Here is a 23,289-nt window from a genome sequence, read left to right as displayed (position 1 = left end):
TTTTTGCATCTTCTACTGCTTGTATAACGAACTGTGTTTTGAAAAACTCTTTGATATGATGCCTACAGCCATCTTTCACCATCGCACCGCTCATCGTCGGCAGACAATTAAGCCTCACATCTTAGAACCAGAATGGTCACGCACAGTGCGGTTTTAGAGGAGCTTCTTCCCGCGATCACTTAGAATTGGAATCATTAATTTGGAATCATCTTGAATTAGAATCATCTTCCTGCCGAGGACTTCGTCCGCGTAGTTGGGATATATTTACTGATTGGGTTAAAAAGTAACGGGTTAAAAGATCTTTGTGTATCCCATATCATATTTATATAATTTTTAGAACTCATGTTAATTTTTTAATTATGAAAAAGGAGTTTTATACACTTACAAACAATAAGTTTATAAAATTACTGTAGGTATACCAAATTTCATTACGACTGTTAAAGCCTTTAAGACGCTACGAGGTAACAAAAAACAAACTCACTTTTATAATATGTATAAGTTTATATATCCAATTGCATGCAAAACATGATAATAACCTTTTATAATAACTACTATTCTATCTATTTACATTTCAAAACTTTCCGATTTCCTTTTGAGTCCGTGCATATAAACACTTCAGATAACTGTTATCAATTTAAATATCTTATCTATCATTGTTTCTAAACAGTCATTATAAAACTTGAAACAGTCATTATTGAGATTTAGACCAGTTAATACTAGTCGTATTAACTATAATAATATCATTAGACTACTTTATTTTATATTATATCTCTTATTTTTTTATTCTTTTTATTAAAAAAGAGCAATGGATGCCCAAAAAGATAGACCTTTTGAAATCAAAGACGTGCCACCAGAAGAATTGGTTGACATACATAAGCATGTAAAGGGTAAGTTCATTGATACAATTAATGTTTTATAAGTTTTACATTTCTGATGAGATAGTGATTAATCGCGAAAAAAAAAATATTTAAACTAAGGGAAAAAATATCTGAAGTGATAATGATATAGATTTGCTGATATCTGTAGGCAATAGCAGTACTAGTCAACTTACGGGGGGTAGGCCCTTGTCAACCTGAGCAAAATTACAATTCTCATGGCCCAGAGATTGCAGTCGCAAGCTAGGTTAAAGTAAGTAAAAAGCAAGCGTTCTAGTTTCATACACTGCAATTAAATTAAATAATTGCCATGAAACGATAGTAATTTTATATTTTTTTTTTTTTTATATTAGTATTTTGTCATATCTTGATTCTATTTTAGAGGGAGACGCAAATAACCAAATATAATTTTATAATGATGATAGCCTCAGTCATTTATTTTAATTTTTTAAAGCTACTGAACGCACTGCGCTCTTGAACTCGTAACCATAGTGCACTTAATTTTCTATAAATAATCTTAGGTAATTAAATATTAATTATATTAAATAGGTAATTTTAATTTAATACCTTTAAAATTCGCCAGTATTTTACTTCAGTATGCTGGTTATATCGATCAAAAATAAATCTGTATTGTGATTCTTCATCATCGAAAACTCCAAAACACACTTATACTAAATAATTCGAATCAAATATCTGAAACATTACTCATTTCAAGTTTTATAATATAATATAGGTACCAAAATACTGCAACAGTTTTTGTAATAATACAAACAACATTTTCTATAATAATAATGGGTTTATCATTACATAAAATGTTGTCTCTTGCAGTACTTTTCATATCTTTGTAATTTACAAGTGCAATAAATATATTAAAAAATATATGTATCATTACATAGGGCCGCAGAAACACAGTTTTAAAAACTGAAAAGACATTTTTTAAAAGAAGTCTTTACTTTTTAAAACATCCAGAACAAATTTAATAATTAGATATATTGCAAAACTTTGCCAAAATTTTTGTTGCTGTAAATCGTGAAAATCAAAGAGATATTTTGTTGGTTGCTCATGTACACACATGTTTGGTATTAAATTATATTTTGTCCATCTAAGATTTACTACTTTCTATCTACTTCATCTACTAGTTATTTTAATGGACGAAAATAGAATGGTAAACCCTCCTGCGCTATATACGATGGCGGGGCATCAGTGTGGAATGAAAAGTGAGAATGATAATGTTATTACAATGAAAACAGGCTTTTTAGGCCTATTTTCATTGTAATAAGCCTAACGGCTAATAGCTCCACGCGGAATAACGTAAACGAATTCGATAAGAATTAAATTAAATTAATTAATTAAATTATTCGGGAGAACCGCTTGGAGATCGACCTTTAAGGGTGTATTGCTATCACTAGGACTGTAGACTCCATTGCCAACAATCCATTTCCCCTCTTCATTCAGTTTGCTATTCAAAATACTTAATACCTTTAAGAAATATCAAATATTTTGATTTTAGGCCCTAAAGTTAATTCTATACGACTGGGTCAAGCCGGTTACTTCTTTCCCGAAGGATATAGAGAAGATTGCTACAAAGTGTACAATATGGAAGTCAGGCCCAGTGATATATTTGTCATCACTTTTCCAAAATCAGGTAAATAAGTTTAATGTTGTAATAAAACCAAATCAAAAATTAAGAAATCCAAATTATGATTAAAAAAGATTAATTATAATAATTTTGCGGTATTAGAAAAAAGGTATTTGTAATTTAAAACTATTGTATTGTGCAACGTTGTCACTGGGGTAAGGAAATAAAATAATATTAAACCCAGGTAAGAAACGTTAGCAAACTTGGTACAATGTAGAAGAACAAATGATAGAAAATTTAAAAACAATGAAATAAAGTCTCAATCACGGAAACAACAGAAATAATAGAATTTTTAATATATAAACCATTTCTAGATGTTACTTTATACATTAATGCATGTAGGCAAAGCCGTAGGATACAACAAGTAATTACCTAATAATAACAAAGTGCCTGTAAGTCAATATGAAGGGTTGGATATAGAAATTAAATTATTGAGTTTAAGGGCATTGCAGTCTCTATCAAGGGTACTAAAGGCGTCAAAGAGTATCCACTCATGACTGGACGTGATGCTGTTCACGTCCATAGGCGATCACCTTACATCGGATATAATGTCATTACTAGTCGTTAAAATAATACAGTAATAATTCTGAGATATGTGCCAGTATTTTAGTGAATCTTTCCAAGATTTCCTGTTTTCAACCGACTTTAAAAAAAGAGGTTTTCAATTCTGTAGTATTTTCTATGTTTATTACTACAGAACTCCATTTATAAATCAATTCGGAAAATTACTTTTCTATCTGAAAGTATTTTAGATAGATTCCATGAAAAAAATTCAAAACCGGTTCAATAGTTTAATATTCCACTCAGGGTTTGCTGGAAGAGAATTTTTACTAAGTTAAGCTCGCCTGGTTTACATCTTTATTTAAAACTAGCGGCCCGTCCCGGCGTTTTACATTTTAAAAAGTGGCCATTTAGGCTGCACACGCGACGGAAGCTTAAAAATGGAGTAACTTCTCCCGTTTTCCCAACATTTTCCTTCACTGCTCTGCTCCTATTGATCGTAGCGTGATGAAAAGTATACTATAACTTGACCAAGAGTATGAAGAATAATTGTACCAGTTTCCTTAAAATCCGTCGAGTACTTTTTGTTTCTATAACGAACATACAAACAGACAGACAGACAGACAAAAATTTTACTGATTGCATTTTTGGCATCAGTATCGATCACTAATCACCCCCTGATAGTTATTTTGGAAATATATTTTATATACAGAATTGACCTCTCTACAGATTCATTATAAGTATAATAACAATAAATAAAAGATAAATTTAGACAATGTAATTTTTTATGTACAATAAAGTATAAATAAAATGAAATATTTTTTTGTGGAACGAAATCGGATATATCCAGTAGTTACTGCTACGTTGCGGAATAATTTCAATACATTTTATTTGATTGTAACAATATTTTCTTTAACCTCTATTTAATACTCCTATATATATGAGTATTTTCACCAGAACCATTATTCCGTCTATGACACTACTCACAATAGCTTGAACTGATTCTCAGGTACAACGTGGACCCAGGAACTCGTGTGGTTATTGGGAAATAATTTTGATTACGAGACTGCACTGAAACTGCCACTTGCTAGGAGATTCCCTTTTATCGAGTAAGTTAGATAAAAAAAATAATAACCATCAACTAATCTAGTAAATACAAGATTCCAGATTTATATAACCCTCATTCAAAATGAATGAAAAAACTCATAATATTAAAAAAAAATCTTACTATAAAATCTTTAACTACTGCCACATAGATTCAATTAATTCAAATACAAATTTAAATTCAGTAACACTCAAAATACCTATAATTTATATTTTTGTAACTTTAAAAAATCATATTTTCAGAGTACCAATGTTCTTTCGTGGTCAAAAATTTAAGGAATTCGTGGAAAAACTAGATGATAGTGATCCAAGGAAGAGAAGTATTTTAGAAACACCCAACAGCAATTTTATCGATAAAATATTCAACGCACCTTCGCCTCGCTTCATCAAGTCTCACCTACCATTCTCTCTACTGCCGCCCACATTGCTGGACAATGCGAAAGTGGTGTACGTGGCCAGAGATCCAAGAGACGTTGCTGTCTCTTTTTATCACCATCATCAGTTTATGACTTTTAACGGTTATCAAGGCGATTTTAAGTCGTTTTGGAATTTATTCATCACAGATAGAAGTGAGATATTTTTTTCTGAACAAACATTATTATAATTCATTTATTTAATGTATTATTTCTATATACACTATTATATGTATTTATTTAGTGAAATTTATTATTATTATCGTATTTCAGTTGACTGGACGCCGTTTGGGCCCCATATAAAGGAAGCATGGGAAAAAAGACACCACCCCAATATGTTATTCTTGTTCTACGAGGAACTCTCTAAAGTTAGTTGTGTTATTATTATTAGTTTTAAATATTTACAGAAACTTCGAAATTCTACTACCACATAATAATTAGTGATATATAATTTTTATATTTTAATAATACTTTTGCAAAATTTTACCTTTTTTTAGGCTGTATAGGTTACCTATATAATAGTAGGAGTGAATGACAAAAGGCGGGTAAATATCTGAATTGAAACAGAGATTGTCACTTGCACAATTGTCGAAAGTCGCTAAATTGGAGAGGGAATATAAACGAATGAAATGTATAAAAACATTTTCAAATATTTTCTTTTTGTATACATCGTTATACTCGAATGCTGCGGCGCACTAGTTCTATTATACTTGCCACTTACTTTATCATATTTCTTCCGGCAAACAAAAAATCTTTGAGATAAATTGTTCATTTAGCATTGCACTAATGTTTTTTTTTTCTGTAGTACAGCAATGTTAGCGATGCTATGTTCGATAATCTCTACGATAGGAGATAAGTAACGTGAATACCTTAGTTATCATACTTAGCAATGGAACGTATTATATTTACATATATTTAGGAATGATAAATAACAACGCGTGTGGTTGCCACCTAGACGAAACACTATTATATTCTGTGTCCATGATGCGATTGTGAAATATCTTTGGGCGCTATGGATCAACTTATTTTTCATTTCCAGTGGCAGGACTACAAAAAAAAATATTTTTTCTATATAACTGGATAACGGGAATTTAATGAACTTACTAAGTTTGTCGTTTTCGACGACTGCGTTCTTTCGTTGCAGCGTTTCGCCTCGCACTGACTGACTGCTACTAATTTCCATTGTCTAGTTATATATAATTATAAAAAATTCAATATGTGTATATGTTATTTTGTTAGGATCTGCCAGCGGTGGTGCGTCGAGTGGCGCAGTTTCTCAACAAGCCGGTGACGGAGGATCAGGTAGCGCGCCTCTGTGAACACCTGCACATAGACAACTTCAGAAACAACAAGTCTGTTAACTTCGACGACTTAAAACAAACCGGATTCATGGATCGAGATGGACAATTTGTTAGAAAAGGTTTTTATTAACTATATATTACTAGATATATTAAAATTAATGTACCTTATCTTATCCATGCCCATAATGCATGGGCATGGAAGATAAGATACGAGTTCTTACATGGATACCAAATAAAATAAAAGAAAATACATGCGTACTTGGGAGTAAAATAGTTTAGATAAAAATAATAAAACAAGAGCAACGTACCAAATTATTTACAAATATAGTAAAGAATAGGAGAAATAGATGACGGATGACTATTTATTTATTGGTTTGTTTCATCGATATTTAGTTTAATTCAGTGTTACCTGTCAGGTAAGGCAGGCGGATGGCGCGAGTACTTCGACGAGGAGATGACGCAGCAGGCTGAGCGCTGGATGAAGGAGAACCTGGGAAATATACAGTTCCCTGATGTACAGAAACTATAACCAAAATGACGCGAAAGGTTTTCTTCGTGAAACAATTCAAATACATTATAATTTATAAAATAGCTAATGTAAATAATACTAAAATATATTTAAGATTCAATTATTTTGTCATTGTATTTATACTTATAAAATCGTTGGTTTGATTAATTATCAACACACCAAAATTACGAAGTCTAGTAAACCAAAATTAGGACCATAGGTCTTTTATAACATGACATATAAAGGATTTGTGAAAATTTCAACTTAAAGAGGAAACGCGACATCACGCATGCAAAGTCGCGTGCAACATATGTTATTTATTATACACAGTCTTTATAAGGCCATGAACTTCTGGACCGTTTTCGTTATACACAAAAGCCTCTCACGCGGCTTTACGTCCTTTACAGTAGGAAGCAAGGAACAAACAACCCAAATGTGAAAAATCTAAGGTTTGGGCCGAGATTCAATCTTGGGATACTCGGGGAGGATTGGTTGTCCGACTGACTATGATTGCTGTTATAGATTATTTTTATTATATTTTTTATGCAACTTAGAATGACAAACAAGCTGACGGCCCACCTGATGGAAACTGGTAACCGTCGCCTGAGCAATACCATGAACATAACAGAGTATACTGTTTCACCCATGATATTCCCCATGCGTTGCCATTCCTGAGGACTCAAGTGTTATTCCTTTATACCCTGTAAATTCACTGCCATGTCCCACCCTTCAAACCAAAACACAGCCATGCAAACACAACTGCTTTATGGTAGAAACACGAATAAGACAGAGACACCTCTATCAAGCAAAGGATTTTTGTACAAAGTTTCCCTTTGGTAACTATAGTCGTAGGTACTGAAATATCTAAAAATATGTAATAATTGATTTATTATTTACCGTTAAACACACAAATAATCTCTATATAAGTAATAACTGTTATTTTATTTATAAACATTTATATGTTTTTATGCAGCCATATATAACTCCCTATACATCTTAATAATCCAAGCTAATTATAAATAGTATAAATAAATAATAAATATAATATATCTACCTATTAATCGTACAGTTAACTCGTTCTGGTTTTGTAAACAATTTATGTATTATCATAAATAATATAATACTATACAGAGTAATTTTAAATACTTACGGTGCATTTGACTTGCAAAGGGTTCAAACAAAATAAATAATTGTCAACAACGTAAAATAATATTAATTCTTATCTACTTATTCATAGATTAGTGTATAAATAAGTAGATAAGTATAAAAGTCGATTGCTTGGGTACCTCTGTCCCATTCGTGTTTCAACCGTGAAGCAGTTGTGTTTGTATGGCTGTGTTTCGGTTTGAAGAGTGGCATATGGCAGTGAATTTACTGGGTACAGAGAAATAACACCTGAGTCCTCAGGAATGGCAGTGCATGGGGGGTATCATAAGCAAAACAGTATACTCTGTTATGTCCATGGTACTGCTCATGTCTATAGGCGACGGTTACCACTTTGCATCAGGTGGGCCGTAAGCTTGTTTACCATTCTAAGTTGTATAAAATATATATATATATATATATATATATATATATATATATATATATATATATATATATATATATATACAAAAATTATTTCTCACATTTAGTAAAAAACCCCGCCTGCGCTACAAATATTGAAATATTCAAAAGGAATTCAAGAGGTCGACCTGGTTGGGTATATTGCTAGCAATGGGTTTCTCAGTCTCCATTACTAACAATCCCTTTCCCCTCATTACTTAGTAGTAGGTTTGGTTACTTAAAACTAAATTCGACGTTGTTTGGTGCAAATCTATACTTTACGTACACATTTATCAATCTACATTCCACATACTTGACACTATTGAACCGATTTTGGTATTTTTTTTATGACTGCTAATCTACATTCGTTAATGTACATTTAAAATTTGGTAGCTAGTTACTTAACTTCACATGTTTGGGTAATTATGGAGTATAACAACCCCAAATATCTTCTGGTCGATCTCCACGCGGTTTCTCCTGGAAAAAGTCGTGGGTAAGTAAATGTGGTAAGTTAAGGATAGGCTAACTAACCTACTTTCATTTTCACAGGCCCAGCCAATATATACTTACCGATAGAGCAGGCAAGGCTACTGTTCCATTTTTACCCTGTTATATAAAAAAAAACTCTACCTGTTTTACTGCACAACTAGAATTTGCTTGTTTGAACCAGTTGCGAGAGACACATAAATAAAATTACAAAAAAAAAAAACATCCGGCTTTTATAATATAAAGTAAGAGGGTCTATGTCACAAACTCCATACTTATTACGTCGAGTTTTTAAATTGTATTGTGGTGATTGTTTTGTTGTATTTAACTCAAGATCATTACCGCTGTATCTACACAACTTATTTTATATTGCTTAACTACTTATTTAAACTGCCATACCTGTCATTAAACGTACGTTCGCAGTTGTGCGCGCGCCTTTTACTTGATCGCTCGTTGCGCGCGCGCAACTTTCACTGTTAATTGTATCGGGGCCACGCGATATTATAATTCAATATAAAAACAAAGAAGTGGAACAAAAATAAATAACCATGAGTAACAAAATAAATAACAACTTCCCATTGGAAATAGAGGATGTGCCGCCGAAACAAAGCGAACATCTTATGAAATATTTCACTGGTAAGTACGCAAATCGTATTTCATTAAATCAACATTTAATGATGAGAAAAGAAGCAAGTTTTTTTAGTGTCGTGATTGTGAACATCAAACGATCTGATAGCTCATCAGACTAAAAGTGGTAAATGTAAGTACTTGACTACAAATAAACAAACAATAACGACACCATGAACTTACAGAATATACTGCACGTATCTAACCCAAGCCACAGGGGGGAAAGGAATTGTTAGCAATGGAGTTTGACAGCCCCATTGCTAGCAATATGCCTTATTAGGTCGACCTCCACGTGGTTCCCCCTGGAAACCATCGTGAACAATTCTTGTTGAATTCGTCACGATGGGCTAACTGACCTACTTCATCCTCACCTATCATCCTTCACTGGTGCCCCGCCTGTGTATACCTACCGATAGCGCGGGTGGGATTACCATTCCATTATCATCCATTAAAAAAAAACCCAAACCACAGGAAGAAAGGATTGTTAGTAATGCGGACTATCAAATCCATTGCTAGCAAATGCCCTATCAAGTCGACCTCCACGTGATCCCCTCTGGTAACCATCGTGCTGAATCCCAGGTATATTCATCACGATGGGCTAACTGACCCGCCTATTCGTTCTCACCTATCACCCCTCACTGGTGCCCCGCGTATACCGTTAGCGCAGGCGGGGCTACCAATCCATTAAAAAAAACACAACCCACAGATAATATAATACTATACTAGTACTTAAACTACAGCTCAATTGTAGAAGCCTTCCTACAGATGTACCTACTCATAAATTCATTTGTTACCGCATCACAACAGAGATGTCATAAACAGATGTTTTTCTTAGTACAATATAAATTATCCATAAAACACTTTTGAAAATAATCTTGTCATGTAATTTTATTAAAATAAGCTAAATAAAAACAAAACAGACAATTTTTTTTTATTTCGCCTTTATTCTTTATTCATAAATTATGAACTAATTTCCTCATAAAGAAATACCAAGATTATTTAAATTTTTATGCGGAGAGGAAGTGTATGTTTTTAAATCATACAAAACAACTGTCGAAGAATAGCGCTCATAGATGTAAAGGTATAATGTACTCATGTAAGATAAACGGTGTTAGCATTGCCACAGATAAAGAAAAATACTAAGACATATAAATAAATAAGTAAATATATATACATTATCACTATTAAATAGCTTTAGTTTACTTGTTTGCAAATATTGATATAGCGTAGCGAGTTTTTTATAAGTAAGGCGAGGTGTATTAACAAAATGATGGATAATTTAATTTTAGAAAGATAAGTATTATTATAAGCCTACTAATAAAATGCGTGCTTATCACAATAAAAAAAAATGGAACCAATGTAAAGTAGATATCATAAAATATATAAGAACTGTACATTACTGCATTTCATTTTCATTACCCAAATATGATAATTGAAATAGCATCGCCTGGATGAATTAAGAAAAAATAAATCGAAAATAAAAAATATAGTAAGATGATAACATTCCATCTGTGTCCATTTCGTTTAATCGATTAAACAATTTAATCGTGATTGTGTTACAAACATCAAACCTTCTTTACAAAATTTTACACCTATAGATATACATTCATATAGGTAGTTGACGTACATATAGACTATATCATGAATAGCTACTAAGTCCTACATGACTCCTTTAAATCAGCAGTATTACACACCTATTACGTAAATGCAAAGAACAATAAAGCATTATATTGTCTTGTCAAGAAAAAGCTAAAACCAACTTATAAATTTAACTAAATTTTAATATTACTCAGAATATTAATCCATATCTATCATCGTCATCATAACAGCCATTAACCGTCTACTACCTCCACCTTCTTTCCTTTTTGGACCTCTTTTAGTCCCTTGGGGGTTTTGTCAATAGTTGCCACATTTGACAGGCGGGTTGTTAACCGCAGTTAAGCTTTTGGTGATGTTTTAGGAGGGACGTTGCTGCCCATCCCTTAACCCTTATATTCCCTTTGTCGCCCATTGCGACACCCACGGGAGAGAAAGGCGTGTCCCATTCTATGCGGAGACCACACGGCGAATCTATATCTATACTACATTATAAAAAGAAACTCCTGACTAACTGATTCATCAACACACAACCTAAGTTACTTAAGTTAGAATTACCAAATTTTGACAGAAGGTTTCTTTCATGACTTACACAAATAATAAGAAAGGGTTTTTCGAAATTCGGCTCCTAAGAGTATAAATATAAAGGTGGGAATTAAGTAAAGTAAGTCATTGATGTATACGGGGAAAGCCGCGGAAACAGCTAGAAACAGATAAGACAGGAAAGAAAGTGTAAATATAATAATGTTTTACATTAATACAAGAATATCTTGTATGACGATAGGCCTCAGAGCAGAGCTATGTGAATGCGTTACTCTCTTGAAAATAATCGAATTGCAAACTAATCTTTATGGAAAACATCAAGTGGAAGCCTATTCCATATAATTCGCGATATCTATTAATAAACTTTGGGGGGAAAGGGATTGTTAGTAATGGAGACTAAAAATCCCATTGCTAGCAATATACCCAACCAGGTCGACCTCCTCGCGGTTCCCCCTGGAAAATATCATGGGTAATTCCCGATGAATTCATCATGATGGACTAACTGGCCTGTTTTCATTCTTATCAATCACCCTTCACTGGTGCTCCGCTAGCGTATACCGTTAGCACGGGCAAGGTTAACATACCATTTTCATCCATAAAAAAAAAAATATTAATAAACTTTATTTAGCGATTTCGGAAACGAGAATATTCACAATTCGCTGTATTTTTAGTGCTTATGTTATGCAAATCTTCTTGACATCGATACAACTTACGGCAGTATATTAATTTTATACAGATTAAAGGCGTTATTTTATATTCTAAGCACAAATAGATAAAAAATTTCTAAGCAATGAGAGTAAAATAAGATTCGACTGTCAATTATCGTATTAATATCATAAAAGCATAAGTTTGTAACGACGGTTAGATTGATTGATGTTTTATACTCTTTCACACAACAACTAGTGAACGCATTTCAATGAAATTTGGTACACGGGTAGTTTATATCCTAACTTAGCACATAGAATACTTTATGGATTCACGCGAGCAAAGCCACTGAATATAGCTAATATATAATAAAATCTCGTGTGACTATCATGTTATCAATAGCAAACAGAGCCACCATACTGAGACGGATTATTATTATTACCTATCATCATCATCATCATCATTTCAGCCATTATTTGTCCATTGGTGAACATAGGCCGCCCCAAAAGATTACCTATAAGACACATAATTCATTTCATCAAATGATTTTCATTATTATCTTAACTACATAGGTATGTACTCATATGTTCTATAAAAGTAAAGACTTTTTATTATACTTACTTAATATTATTTCTATGATGATGATACTTAAGGTCAATAGAGATTTTTTACAATCCAAAACAAGTTTCAAAACCACATTTATATTTTTTTAAGTATTTATTGCATTATAAAAATAAAAAAACATTTCGATTGTAGGAAGTCTATGCCAAGGTCTGAACAATCAGGAAACCAATACACACAAATTTGATAACAACGCCTATTGTAAATAACTTATATATATAAGGTATAAATTTTTACTTCTAGTCAATTCACCACGGTAAATTATAATGGTGCAACTTGCAATTGCGATATTGCGAATGTGTAATGGAATGAAACTTTTATTGTCCGTAAATTACATTTTCGCTTCGTGATTGCTTTAATTTGTTAACAAATATTGATATAAACACATATGGAAACCAATACACACAAATTTGATTTCCAACAAAATCACTATTGTAAATAAAAATAAAGGCATCTAAATATTGGTACACTTGTAATAAACTTTGCATCATTCATCAATATGTCTGTATTTATTTATATTTTAAATAATAGCAAAACCGTTACTAGTCAATTCACCACGGTAAATTATAATGGTGCAACTTGCAATTGCGATATTGCGAATGTGTAATGGAATGAAACTTTTAATTATTCTAAGAATATTTGTATCTACCAAGCTCTACAATAAAAAAAATTGAAATTTTGTGGATTGAAGGTCGGCCTACGTATCCCCCTCATACTTTTATCTTAATCCCGTTATTATCAATGTAATTCACAAACGTGATAACAATTGTCAGTTTTATAGAAGAACTATAGTATATAGAATATCACTTAAAAAGATAAAAATAATAGTAGATAACAGAATTTCTCAATTTTACATCTACTCTCAGTTTTTTATTTCCAATTAATTTTCATAAAGATAAGAAGCGTTATATTTAATGTTTCTGAACGTACTGAAATATTCTTTATTGAGTGAAAAAAAAATCTACATTCTTTTAAATCTTAATTAACTCAGTAGTCCTATTATTCAGTGCAAATATAAAATTAAAACAAATTTTGTCCGCGGACAAAGGACTAGGCTAAGCTTTTAAATCTGACGCAACGAGAGACAGTTTTCGGCATGTACATACGTACATTTTAGTACTGTCAGGTCGGATCGTAATAAAATCCATATACTTCATCAGACCCATCTATATGACAGAATCTCCATCGTCTCCATAAGTCTCAAGTTTATTACCTATGTTATGTAATAAGAGACAATTTTAATCTAAAATTTCAAAAAGTGCTGATATTAAGGACAGCATAATTTTATTTTACAGGTGAACTGACTGGTTTTGTCCGTGTGGGGCCCAAAGGCTATTTCCTGCCCAATAAGTATAAACAAGAAGCGGCCAATATTTATAACATGCCAGTTAGAAGTGATGACATTTTCGTCGCCAGCTACCCACGATCAGGTCCGTAATTCCGGTACAATCACCTATTCTGTGTTCCGGATTTACTTATTACTTAGTTAAGTAAAATGAAGCATATTTCGTGATCGTGAACACAATAAGGCTACTTAGAACTTCGGTACTGAGTTCAAGCTTTAGCCAATAGTCAATCTAGTCTCTTAGCAACAAGTACCATACGAATATTTTTTTTTTTTGATAGATGAAGATATATTTTTTGATAGATAGAAAGGTAATCTCACCTGAGCTATTTATTGGTTTACACTGCCAAAATACCAATAAGGGATAAAAGATAAGAATGAAATCTGGTCAGTTTTTAATGAGTGTGAATGGAATGAAACCCCTCCTACACTATCATTATACTTTGGCGGGGTACCACTGAGAGATAATAGGTGAGGATGAAAGCAGGTCAGCTAACCCATCGTGACGAATTTCATAAGAATTAATCATGATGGTTTCCACAGGAAACCGTTTGGAGGTCAATCTGATCTGGTCAGTATATTACTAACTAACAAGTTCTTTTCAATGGACCTGCCATTGGTCGTTCGAACGTCATTTAACTTGACGAATACTATCTACGAAGTATCTAGTTAAAAATTGTTCACAACTGAATCTCGATTACCGTAACAGCCGATTAAGCTAAATAAACATACCCATACTTCTTGAATAGCGTAATACTAGATCGTATTTTTAAGCGATCCTCTTTTACAATTTCAGGTACCACGTGGACGCAAGAATTGGTATGGATGGTAGCAAAAGATTTAGACTATGCCGGATCTGACGCAGTACCTCTCACTGAACGATATCCATTTTTAGAGTAAGAAGTTACTAATAATTCACTCATTAACACACAGAATTTCTGTTATTTATTTTATCTTTATTAGGTCTCCAAGCAGTTGTTACACTAATACAATCAAATTATAAGACTAGGTAGTTAATGATTTCAAAGGATTATTTTGATTCTAGATCCAATAATTTCGGTGTCATTTGATTATTATTAATATACTGTATGTAATGTATATTATAATACAAATACAGGTTTTCAGTATTCGTCCATCCAATAATGAAAGAAAGATTCGCCGCAGAAAACAGTCACAGCAAGGAGAAGTTACGACTCTTGGAATTGGTCACACAGCCTGGTACTGAACAATTGACAAGTATCCTATCGCCTCGGTTTATCAAGACACACTTGCCAATGTCCCTGTTGCCACCTAAGTTGTTGGATGTAGCCCGAGTGGTTTATGTGGCTCGCGATCCCAGAGACGTCGCCGTGTCTTTCTATCATCTAAACAGACTTATAAGAACGCAAGGTTATATTGGAGATTTCAAAACATATTGGAACTTTTTTATTCAAGACCTTCGTAAGTTTACAAAATTAATTCATTTATATTCTATAGGTAGTCGCATAAATTACTTTTAGATATCTTATTATTTCAGATCACTGGACACCATATTTTGAACACCTGAAAGAAGCATGGAATAAGAGGCACCATCCTCGTCTGCTATTCTTATTTTATGAAGAATTGTCTAAGGTAAAGCTATATCTGTTAATCATTACTCAATCAATGAGAAATTGATTAAACTAATATAGATAATAATGATCTAATACAAAAAAAAATAGTAATAATAATAATAATATTCCATAGTTATTTATTATTATTATTGGACCCTATATATAACGTTTGCATCTTTACAGGATTTGCCAAAAGCCGTGCGCCGCGTTGCAGAGTTTCTGAACAAATCATTCACAGACGAACAAGTGAACCGTCTGTGCGAGCATCTTAGCATCGACAATTTTAAAAACAACAAATCCGTCAACTATGACGTCATGAGGGAACTGGGTATTCTCATACCTGGCGAGCAGGCTTTTATTCGTAAAGGTTAGATTATAGTATTATCGTCATGCTTGGTAGTATCCACATGTATCTTCACTAATACTATAAATAAGAAAGTGAGTTTGCTTGTTTGTTACTATTAGCGCCTTAACCATTTACTTAGATTTTTGGTAGAGGAACTGCAGCATATTTGGAATACTAGTTTGATTTTTGAGAATAAATTGAAAGAGGAACTTAACCATTATAACTTATAAAAATGATTTTTATATTTGTATACACGGACTGTATGGTTACAGATGAATAATCAATCTTTTTCAATAATCAGTCACAATAAACACTGATCAGCGTTACTCTTTGCAGTTCACAAATATACACACCGGTCATAACCACCATGCAACAAACATCATCCCACAATTCGCTCACACATACGAAATATACGTCTTCGTCAGTGTAAAAAGCTTCGGATCTGATGTATCTCTGTCAATGATTTTGCTATCTAATTTTTCTCTTTGTTTTGTTTTGTTTATCATTCTTTTTATATAAGAAGAACTCTGAGCGATGACTTTTTTATTACTACTGCATAAAATTTGGAATATTCCAAATTATGTTCACCGTTACTTCTAAAAATCCATAATAATGCCACACAATCACTTTTATGAGGGTTTGTTGTGAATGTTTCTAAAAAATAAAATGTAACAACTATAAAATTGTATGCACAAAATAAATTTATAAAATATTATACACAAAATAACTTAGACACTGTTCCGACAAGACTACAAGGTTTTACCAGTACCGAAAACTGAATACGGTCACTGCGTAAAAACAACCTTATTTTTGCCTTATATCATTTTACAGGAAAAGCGGGAGGTTGGCGCGATTATTTTGACGATGAAATGAGTCAACAGGCTGAAAACTGGATCGCGGATAATCTACGTGACACAGACTTTCGTTTCCCACATCTCTCATAATGTCGATTCTTAGATAACAAATTGCTCGAGATAAGAATATATGTATATAGTTGGTAATTAATATACATAGTTGTTGTAATGCATTTTTTTTCTTTAAACAAAAATAAATGATGTTTGTTTGTATAATTTGCGCTTCATATATGTATGTATATTAGTTAAGTTTGTATGCTAATAAATAAATAAATACGTGATAACTTTGCCACTTCTGAATCTATTTTAATAATTCTTTTTGCAATGTACATACGGTAATGCAATGTTCACTTTTTAAATGAAGCAAATTCTTGTATTATTATTTTACAGAATACAGATAAAATATTTACTATAAGTTGAATTAGAGATTATAAGATCTGTTTGATTCGAAGTATTTGACGTTCCATTGTTGCTGCCTATTCTAACAGGAGACAGGCGTGACAGATATGTATGCATCTATAATATGAATTAGTGTCTGGTTTAAAATATCTTAGTTCAGTAATTTATAAACTCAAAAGATCGCAATGGATGTTGAATGGAGTTTTCTTTTTGCCCACACCACAACAAATTTAATTTTCCGACTAGCTTAACGGTGATAGCCAATATAGTCAACAAATAATCCCCTTCTCAAAGAGTAGATTTGCTTGATTCAAACATATTTTGCATCGTTATATTTTTAAATATCTCCTAGATACAAACATTACATAGGAAATATTTAGAAAAAAATACATGAGAGAAAAGAGCAATAAAAGACAAAACGTTGCGGGTAGAAGCTAATATAAGCTAATCATGGATTACGCAACTGACCTATCTTCATTCTAATGTATCATTCTTAACTGGTGCCCCGCCAGCGTATGCCGTTAAGGCAGAGGGACCATTCCATTGTCATCATTAAAAAAATAAATCATGGGTTACGTGTACATAATGATAATACTCAATGTCCGTTATACCCACCAAGTGTTACATTTATAGTCATGAGAATATTATAATGTAAGTAACTACTAGTACTTAGTAGTAAAATATAATGTACTATTGTTTTAGAATTTTTATTATCTATTTACAGTTATGTCTTTTTAGAGTTCTGCAAGATAATATATGAGTTAAACTCTTGTAATTAGTTTACAATGACCAAGAATTACCTGCAATCCTTATGCAATACTATGGTAATGAGATGTGAACTGTTAGTAATCTTAGTTTTCTTTCCATTCCACTTGTGAAAAACGAATTCGTTATGTACCTGCCTGTAATTTTTCACGAACATTTATCTCGTTAAATTATATACTAGTTAATCCAATATTTATTGTTGCGATTAGTAGAATATCCGCATAAAAATGAACTCACTAGGGTCGACAGCCTCTGGTCATTGTACCGTTTATAGTTGCATATGACATCATTATTACCGACATCATTAGTACCGAGATAAAATTATAATAATTAAAATTTTTTACCAATTACACGCATAGTAAAATCACTATGGACAACTGTACAGTCGTAATTAAAGAAAAAACAAAAAAGGGTGATAATCATTTATTCCAATAAAATTGCTCTATTTTAGTATTTCTTTGTAACACCATGATATTTAAGTTTACATCGACATAATAAGTAAGCTATTATGAATTTAAGTAAACAATATTATTATTTTTAATTGTGTTTATAATCATTTCAACTACATTAATATTTTCATACCCTTTATAAATAAAACAATGTCTCAGTCCTTCTTCACGTTTTTTTTTATTTAAATAATACGGTTATACAAAGAAAATAAATTAAAAGCCAGATTTTTAAATCAATCATTCGTTGGTAATATAAAAATCTAAAACAGACTTATAATAATGGAGATAATAACCTTTTAATCGCGGCACACACCGGGCGACTGCATCGACGCCGCCGGCTAGTCAACATTACATAAAAACGATTGTAAGCAGTGATAAGTTTAAAAACGACCTGAACTCCGGCGACGCATCGCAGTCGCCGAGTCGCGCCGACAATATAACGGGCTGTGGCCCGCGCATAACGAACTGCAACGTACACTTCTATAAAAAGCGACTATATAGTATAAAATTGGGAGGAGTCTCCCGCACCTAACGACTCGCCGCTACGAGCGACGTTAAAACTATCATACACTTATAGAAAATCACAAAATTCAAAGCGGAAATAATAGGAATCGATCACGGGTGGCGCGTTCACGCGATCACGTCAGGCAACAGAGCGTTGTCGGCGGCGGGCGGGCTCGGCGGCGGCTTCGTCAGCTGCGGCTCTAGCGCGCCGTTCGTGAGTCCATTCGTCTGCGCGATCTCCTTCTTGGGTGACTCTGCTGCTTTCTTGGGCACAGCTTTCGCGGACGTGCTCTTTGTCGTTGCAGGCGCCTGTGGGCATTACAAATGGCAGATTAGAATACATTATTAAATGATATTCACAGAAAGGACAAAACTCGCTGTTATGTCTACGAGCTCGGTCTATGGAAGCCTGTAGCAGACATAACAGGGATTACAAAATACAATTAACCTATTCTTTTGACACAGAAAAGTATGGCGCTATACATCCATATCTATGGACCTACATTATCGTTTATTTTTATACACAAGTATGTGATAATCTTTATTTAATTTACTATAAATATTTATAACCAGAGTTTAGATCATATGCAAATGATAGAAAACCTTTATGTTATAGCACTAAATAGCATCATAGAAAAAAGTAGCATAAATCCCGCTAATATTTCTGTGTAACTTCTAAGCAAGTGATAAACAAATTTAACGATAGACACGATTTTGCAACTACTCTCGATGTTGAAAAAAATAGAATAAGACCAATGTCTGGATGCAGTTTATAATGCTGTATTCCTAAAAGTTGAATTTAAAATTTGATGTATAAATCTTTGCATATGAAGTCACAGACTAATAAGAAATAAAATATAAAGGATATAATGTTTACCTTAGTGGTGGCGGTCCTTGGCGGAGCGGCCTTGGCTGTGATGCGTTTGTTTGCGAGATCCTTTGTTTGCTTGTCCATTGGTTTTGTCGTCGCTCGTGGAGCCGGTTTTGGGGCAGCATTCCTATACAATGCATGTATATAGTTATATCTCATTCAAATTGGAGGATTTAGTTACCACAAAAAAATTACAAAATCTGTTTATTGTGGGTTAAAATGATACTGTGTGATATATTCAAGAGTTAATTTCCAGTATCAATCTTTTTAACATCCAGTGGGAAGTGCAACAGTGGTTGAATAAGTCTCTTTTCTTAATGAGAATCATCATCATATCAGCCCTTAATCATTCAATGCTGAATAAGCTGTAGCATAAGCTAGTGGTGTTAATATTACCATCCCTTAGACACAACATGCACCTATTCTATGCGAACCACACGTCCATTGATAAGAATAATGAGAATATTATTTATATTATACATAAAATGTTCCAATTTATTATAATATCTATACATTTACAATATTAGACATCGCTTTAGCGAATGAATCATGAAGAACTCACTTGGCAGGTACGGATGCGGGGGCAGTCGTGGCGGCGGGGGCGCGGGGCGTGGGGCGCGGGGCCGGGCGCGCAGTCGCCGGCCGCGTCGGAGCCCGTTGCGGAGGCTTCGTCTCCTTGGCATCGCCGTTAGTCAGCGGCTTCTTTTCCGGTGCTTTTGGCTTGGTCTCTTTTGGTTTGGCAGCAGCGGACGCGGCAGTCGAGCGAGCAGGTGCTGTCGCGGGGCGCGTAGGTGCGGCGGCGGATCGGGCGGGCGCGGCGGGGCGGGGCGCGGGGCGGGCGGCCGGGGCGGCGGCGGGGGCGGCGCGGGCCGCGGGGACACGCGCCGCCGCGGGCTTGGCAGCGGGAGCGGCGCGCGTCGCCGCCGCCGTCTTGGCCGTTACGGGCGCCTCGCGGGCGGCGGCCGGCGACTTGAGCGCCGTCGTGGTCGCCCTCGAGGCGGACACGCGAGCGGGCGCGGCAGTCGTTTTGGTCGCAGGCGTCGTCTTCGAGGCGGGCGTCGCCGGCTTCGAGGCCGGCGTCGCGGGCTTGGGAGCGGTCGGAGTTCGCGCCGTAGTCGCCGGCCGGGCGGTGGGCGTCGAAGTAGGCTTCTTCGGGGAGGCGGCGGTCGTCCTCGGACTCGCCGTCGGTTTCGAGGCGGGCTTCGTCGTGCGACTGTCGGGCTTCGCCGTCGGCGTAGTGGGAGACTTCTTCGTAGTTGGCGTTTTAGACTTGGCAGCGGCCACTACGGCGGCCGTCGCGGCGGCCGCCCCGGCTGCAGCGGCGGCGACGGTGGCGGGCGCGACGGATTCGGCCTGTTTCTCAGGAGCGATATCGGCGGCGATGTGTGTCTCGTTTAATGGTGAAACTTCGAGCGCTGCGGGCGGCTGCGGGGAGAGGGCCGCGGGCGCGGCGGCCGCGTCGGTGCCGCTGGCCGGCAGCACTGAGTCCTCGTGGTGGATCTCATTTGTGACGGGCACGCAGATCTCTTGCGCTCGCGACTCCGGTATTCCGATATCTATATCGGTGACGAGTTCGGCGTGCGATTGTTGAACGACATCGTCGCGTTCATCAGGTACTAAGTCGGGAGTCGGACCAGATGTCGTCTCCAAAATAGTGGACGTCTCCTCGGGCTGTGAAGGTTCATATGGTACCTCAGGCGTGAGCCTAACATCGACGGCAGGAGTATGGCGATCACCATCGAAATTCGAAGCGGGTTCGCCAGGAAGAGGAGACGCAGTCTGTGGTGATGCTGTCTCGGGTCGAAGCGTAGATTCAAGTGCGACACTCGTCGGCTCATGGTCGGCAAGCGAAGACACATCGGTCGGAACGAACTCCTCCCTCGGGATCGATGACTCGATGGGGAGGGAAGATTCAACCGGGAGGGGCGATTCAGCAGGCAGGGGTGAATCAGCTGGAAGAGGTGATTCCCTAGGTAATGGAACTTCTGCCGGCAATGGCGACTGATCGCGCAACTTTTCACTTGGTACAGGTGAATGGATCATCTCAGTTGGAGAATGAGAAGGCGCCGGTGATTTTGCGAGAGTTAATTCTGTCTCTGGTATTGGTGACTGCAGTGGTGCTGGTGACACTGCAGATGTTACGTTTGTTGTGTCTTCAGAAATGGGTACTGGGGAATCTATTGGTTCAGGTGATGATGGTTGAACAATAGGTTCAGTGGATACTGGGACAGGTGATAATGCAGGCACAGGTGACTGCGAAGGTATAGGGGACTCTGAGGGCAAGAGTGATTCACTTTGTACAGGAGATTTCACAGCGTGAAGTGATTCACTTGGATATGGTGAGTTGCTTAATAATGGTGACTGATTTAACAGTGGTGATTGGGCTGGTTCCAAAGTCTCTACAGGTATTGGAGACTGAGACGGAAGAGGCGACTGAGACGATTCAATAGGTAATGACTCTGAAGGAAATGATGACTCACATGGTACAGGCGATTGTGACGGTAAAGAAGGTTCTGTCGGCAAAGGAGTTTCAACACCACGACCTATGTCCTGATTTGTTTCCAATTTTATGTCTATTTCAGAAGTTATAGTATCATCAGTAATTGGAACTTCGCGAGTATCCACTTCATTTTTCGATTGACAAACATTATCACTTTCTAAATTAGATTCATATGTTTGATGAATGTCTACAATAGTACTTTCTTGTGTATCTTGAGTAAAATCTGGTGTGGTAGGTCCTTTGTTTTTATCTTCCTGTACTGGTGAAAAAGACATAGGTACATGTTCCACAACTTCATGGTTATCCAAGCTAAATACAGTTTCTGACACTATCTCATTTTCTTTATCATTTGTATGTTGAGTTGGTTCTGGCGAAACAACTTGGGATTTTTCCACAGAATAAACATCTCCAACATGCTCTTCTTTAAACCCAGATTGTGTGTCTAGATCTGGAGAATCATCTGGCTTGCTTTCCATATCAACATCTTGTGATATATCATCCTGTGGCGTGAACACTCGTGTATCCTTTTCACTTTCTGAAGGGTCTTGCAAGTCTTCATTTGTGAAACCCAATTCTGAACTTTTACCATCTGGTATTTCAGGAATTTGTTCAAATAATAGTTTGTGAGATTCGGGTGTATCTGTTTGCAATACTGTATCTTGGGGAACATTACCACAATCAAACTCCATATTAGAATAACTCTGTATATTATTTGTGCCATCTACATTGTTGTCTATAAAATTATCCACCCTCTCAAAGTTACTGACCAAATCATTTTCAGCAAGGTCTGGTCTACAATCAAACTTCATTATGTCATTATTAGGTTCCTGGACATCTCCATCTGTATGCTTTAAAGGTAAAACATTTTCTTTATCATGTTCAATAAGATTCTCATAAACTCCATTTGACTGGATATCCTCATCATCACTGTCAGGCAGAGGCTGCACTGCATTTAGATCAACATGAGATGTATTTTTATTCAGTCTTTCACATGTATCATCATCTTTTTCTTGATAAAAGCTCATACTCATCGGGTCTCTCTCCTTATTTTTCAACCTCTCAAGAAGTTCATTATTATCATCATTTGCAAAGGGATTTGTTTCACTTTGTGTTTGGAATACCTGAAAAAAAAAGGAAAACTTGCTTTAACTTAAAACAATCTTCTAATTTTCGTTTGTTTATTTTCAAGTAAACATGTGACAAATTGTACATATGGCAGACATAACACCATAAGGTGTTTTCTCTCAAGCAACGATGAGT

The 23,289-nt window shown here is 35.4% G+C and overlaps 2 protein-coding genes across 2 annotated transcripts in view; one reads left to right on the top strand and one right to left on the bottom strand.

The window, feature by feature from the left end:
• Window positions 1-677: 677 nt before the first annotated feature.
• On the top strand, window positions 678-18,615 carry LOC113517355 (uncharacterized). The gene is made up of 14 exons (XM_031912356.2): window positions 678-887; window positions 2,386-2,520; window positions 4,025-4,124; window positions 4,363-4,688; window positions 4,806-4,900; window positions 5,772-5,952; window positions 6,250-6,359; window positions 8,915-9,008; window positions 13,700-13,834; window positions 14,546-14,645; window positions 14,867-15,189; window positions 15,266-15,360; window positions 15,525-15,708; window positions 16,519-18,615. The coding sequence occupies exons 1-14, from the start codon at window positions 806-808 to the stop codon at window positions 16,629-16,631; spliced, it is 2,073 nt and encodes a 690-aa protein (XP_031768216.2). The 5' UTR covers window positions 678-805; the 3' UTR covers window positions 16,632-18,615.
• Window positions 18,114-23,289, bottom strand: part of LOC113517356 (titin-like) — a 103,739-nt gene continuing 98,563 nt past the window's right edge. Inside the window, exons 13-15 of the mRNA XM_052901566.1 lie at window positions 20,092-23,150; window positions 19,536-19,656; window positions 18,114-18,967 (exon numbers count right to left, since the gene is read on the bottom strand). Of these exons, the coding sequence (XP_052757526.1) occupies window positions 18,785-18,967; window positions 19,536-19,656; window positions 20,092-23,150 (3,363 nt within the window). The 3' untranslated portion in view covers window positions 18,114-18,784. The remainder of the gene's footprint in view (window positions 18,968-19,535; window positions 19,657-20,091; window positions 23,151-23,289) is intronic.

Source organism: Galleria mellonella, unplaced genomic scaffold, assembly GCF_026898425.1.
Source record: "Galleria mellonella isolate WM207_F2 unplaced genomic scaffold, CSIRO_AGI_GalMel_v1 utg78, whole genome shotgun sequence".
Classification (NCBI taxonomy): domain Eukaryota; kingdom Metazoa; phylum Arthropoda; class Insecta; order Lepidoptera; family Pyralidae; genus Galleria; species Galleria mellonella.
This window is presented reverse-complemented; position numbering and strand designations above follow the sequence as displayed.

Coding starts and splice junctions, on each gene's coding strand:
- LOC113517355 (XM_031912356.2), top strand. CDS start 806: ATGGATGCCCAAAAAGATAGACCTTTTGAAATCAAAGACGTGCCACCA. Junction 4,125..4,362: donor AGGAGATTCCCTTTTATCGA/GTAAGTTAGATA, acceptor TCATATTTTCAG/AGTACCAATGTTCTTTCGTG. Junction 13,835..14,545: donor CGCCAGCTACCCACGATCAG/GTCCGTAATTCC, acceptor TTACAATTTCAG/GTACCACGTGGACGCAAGAA.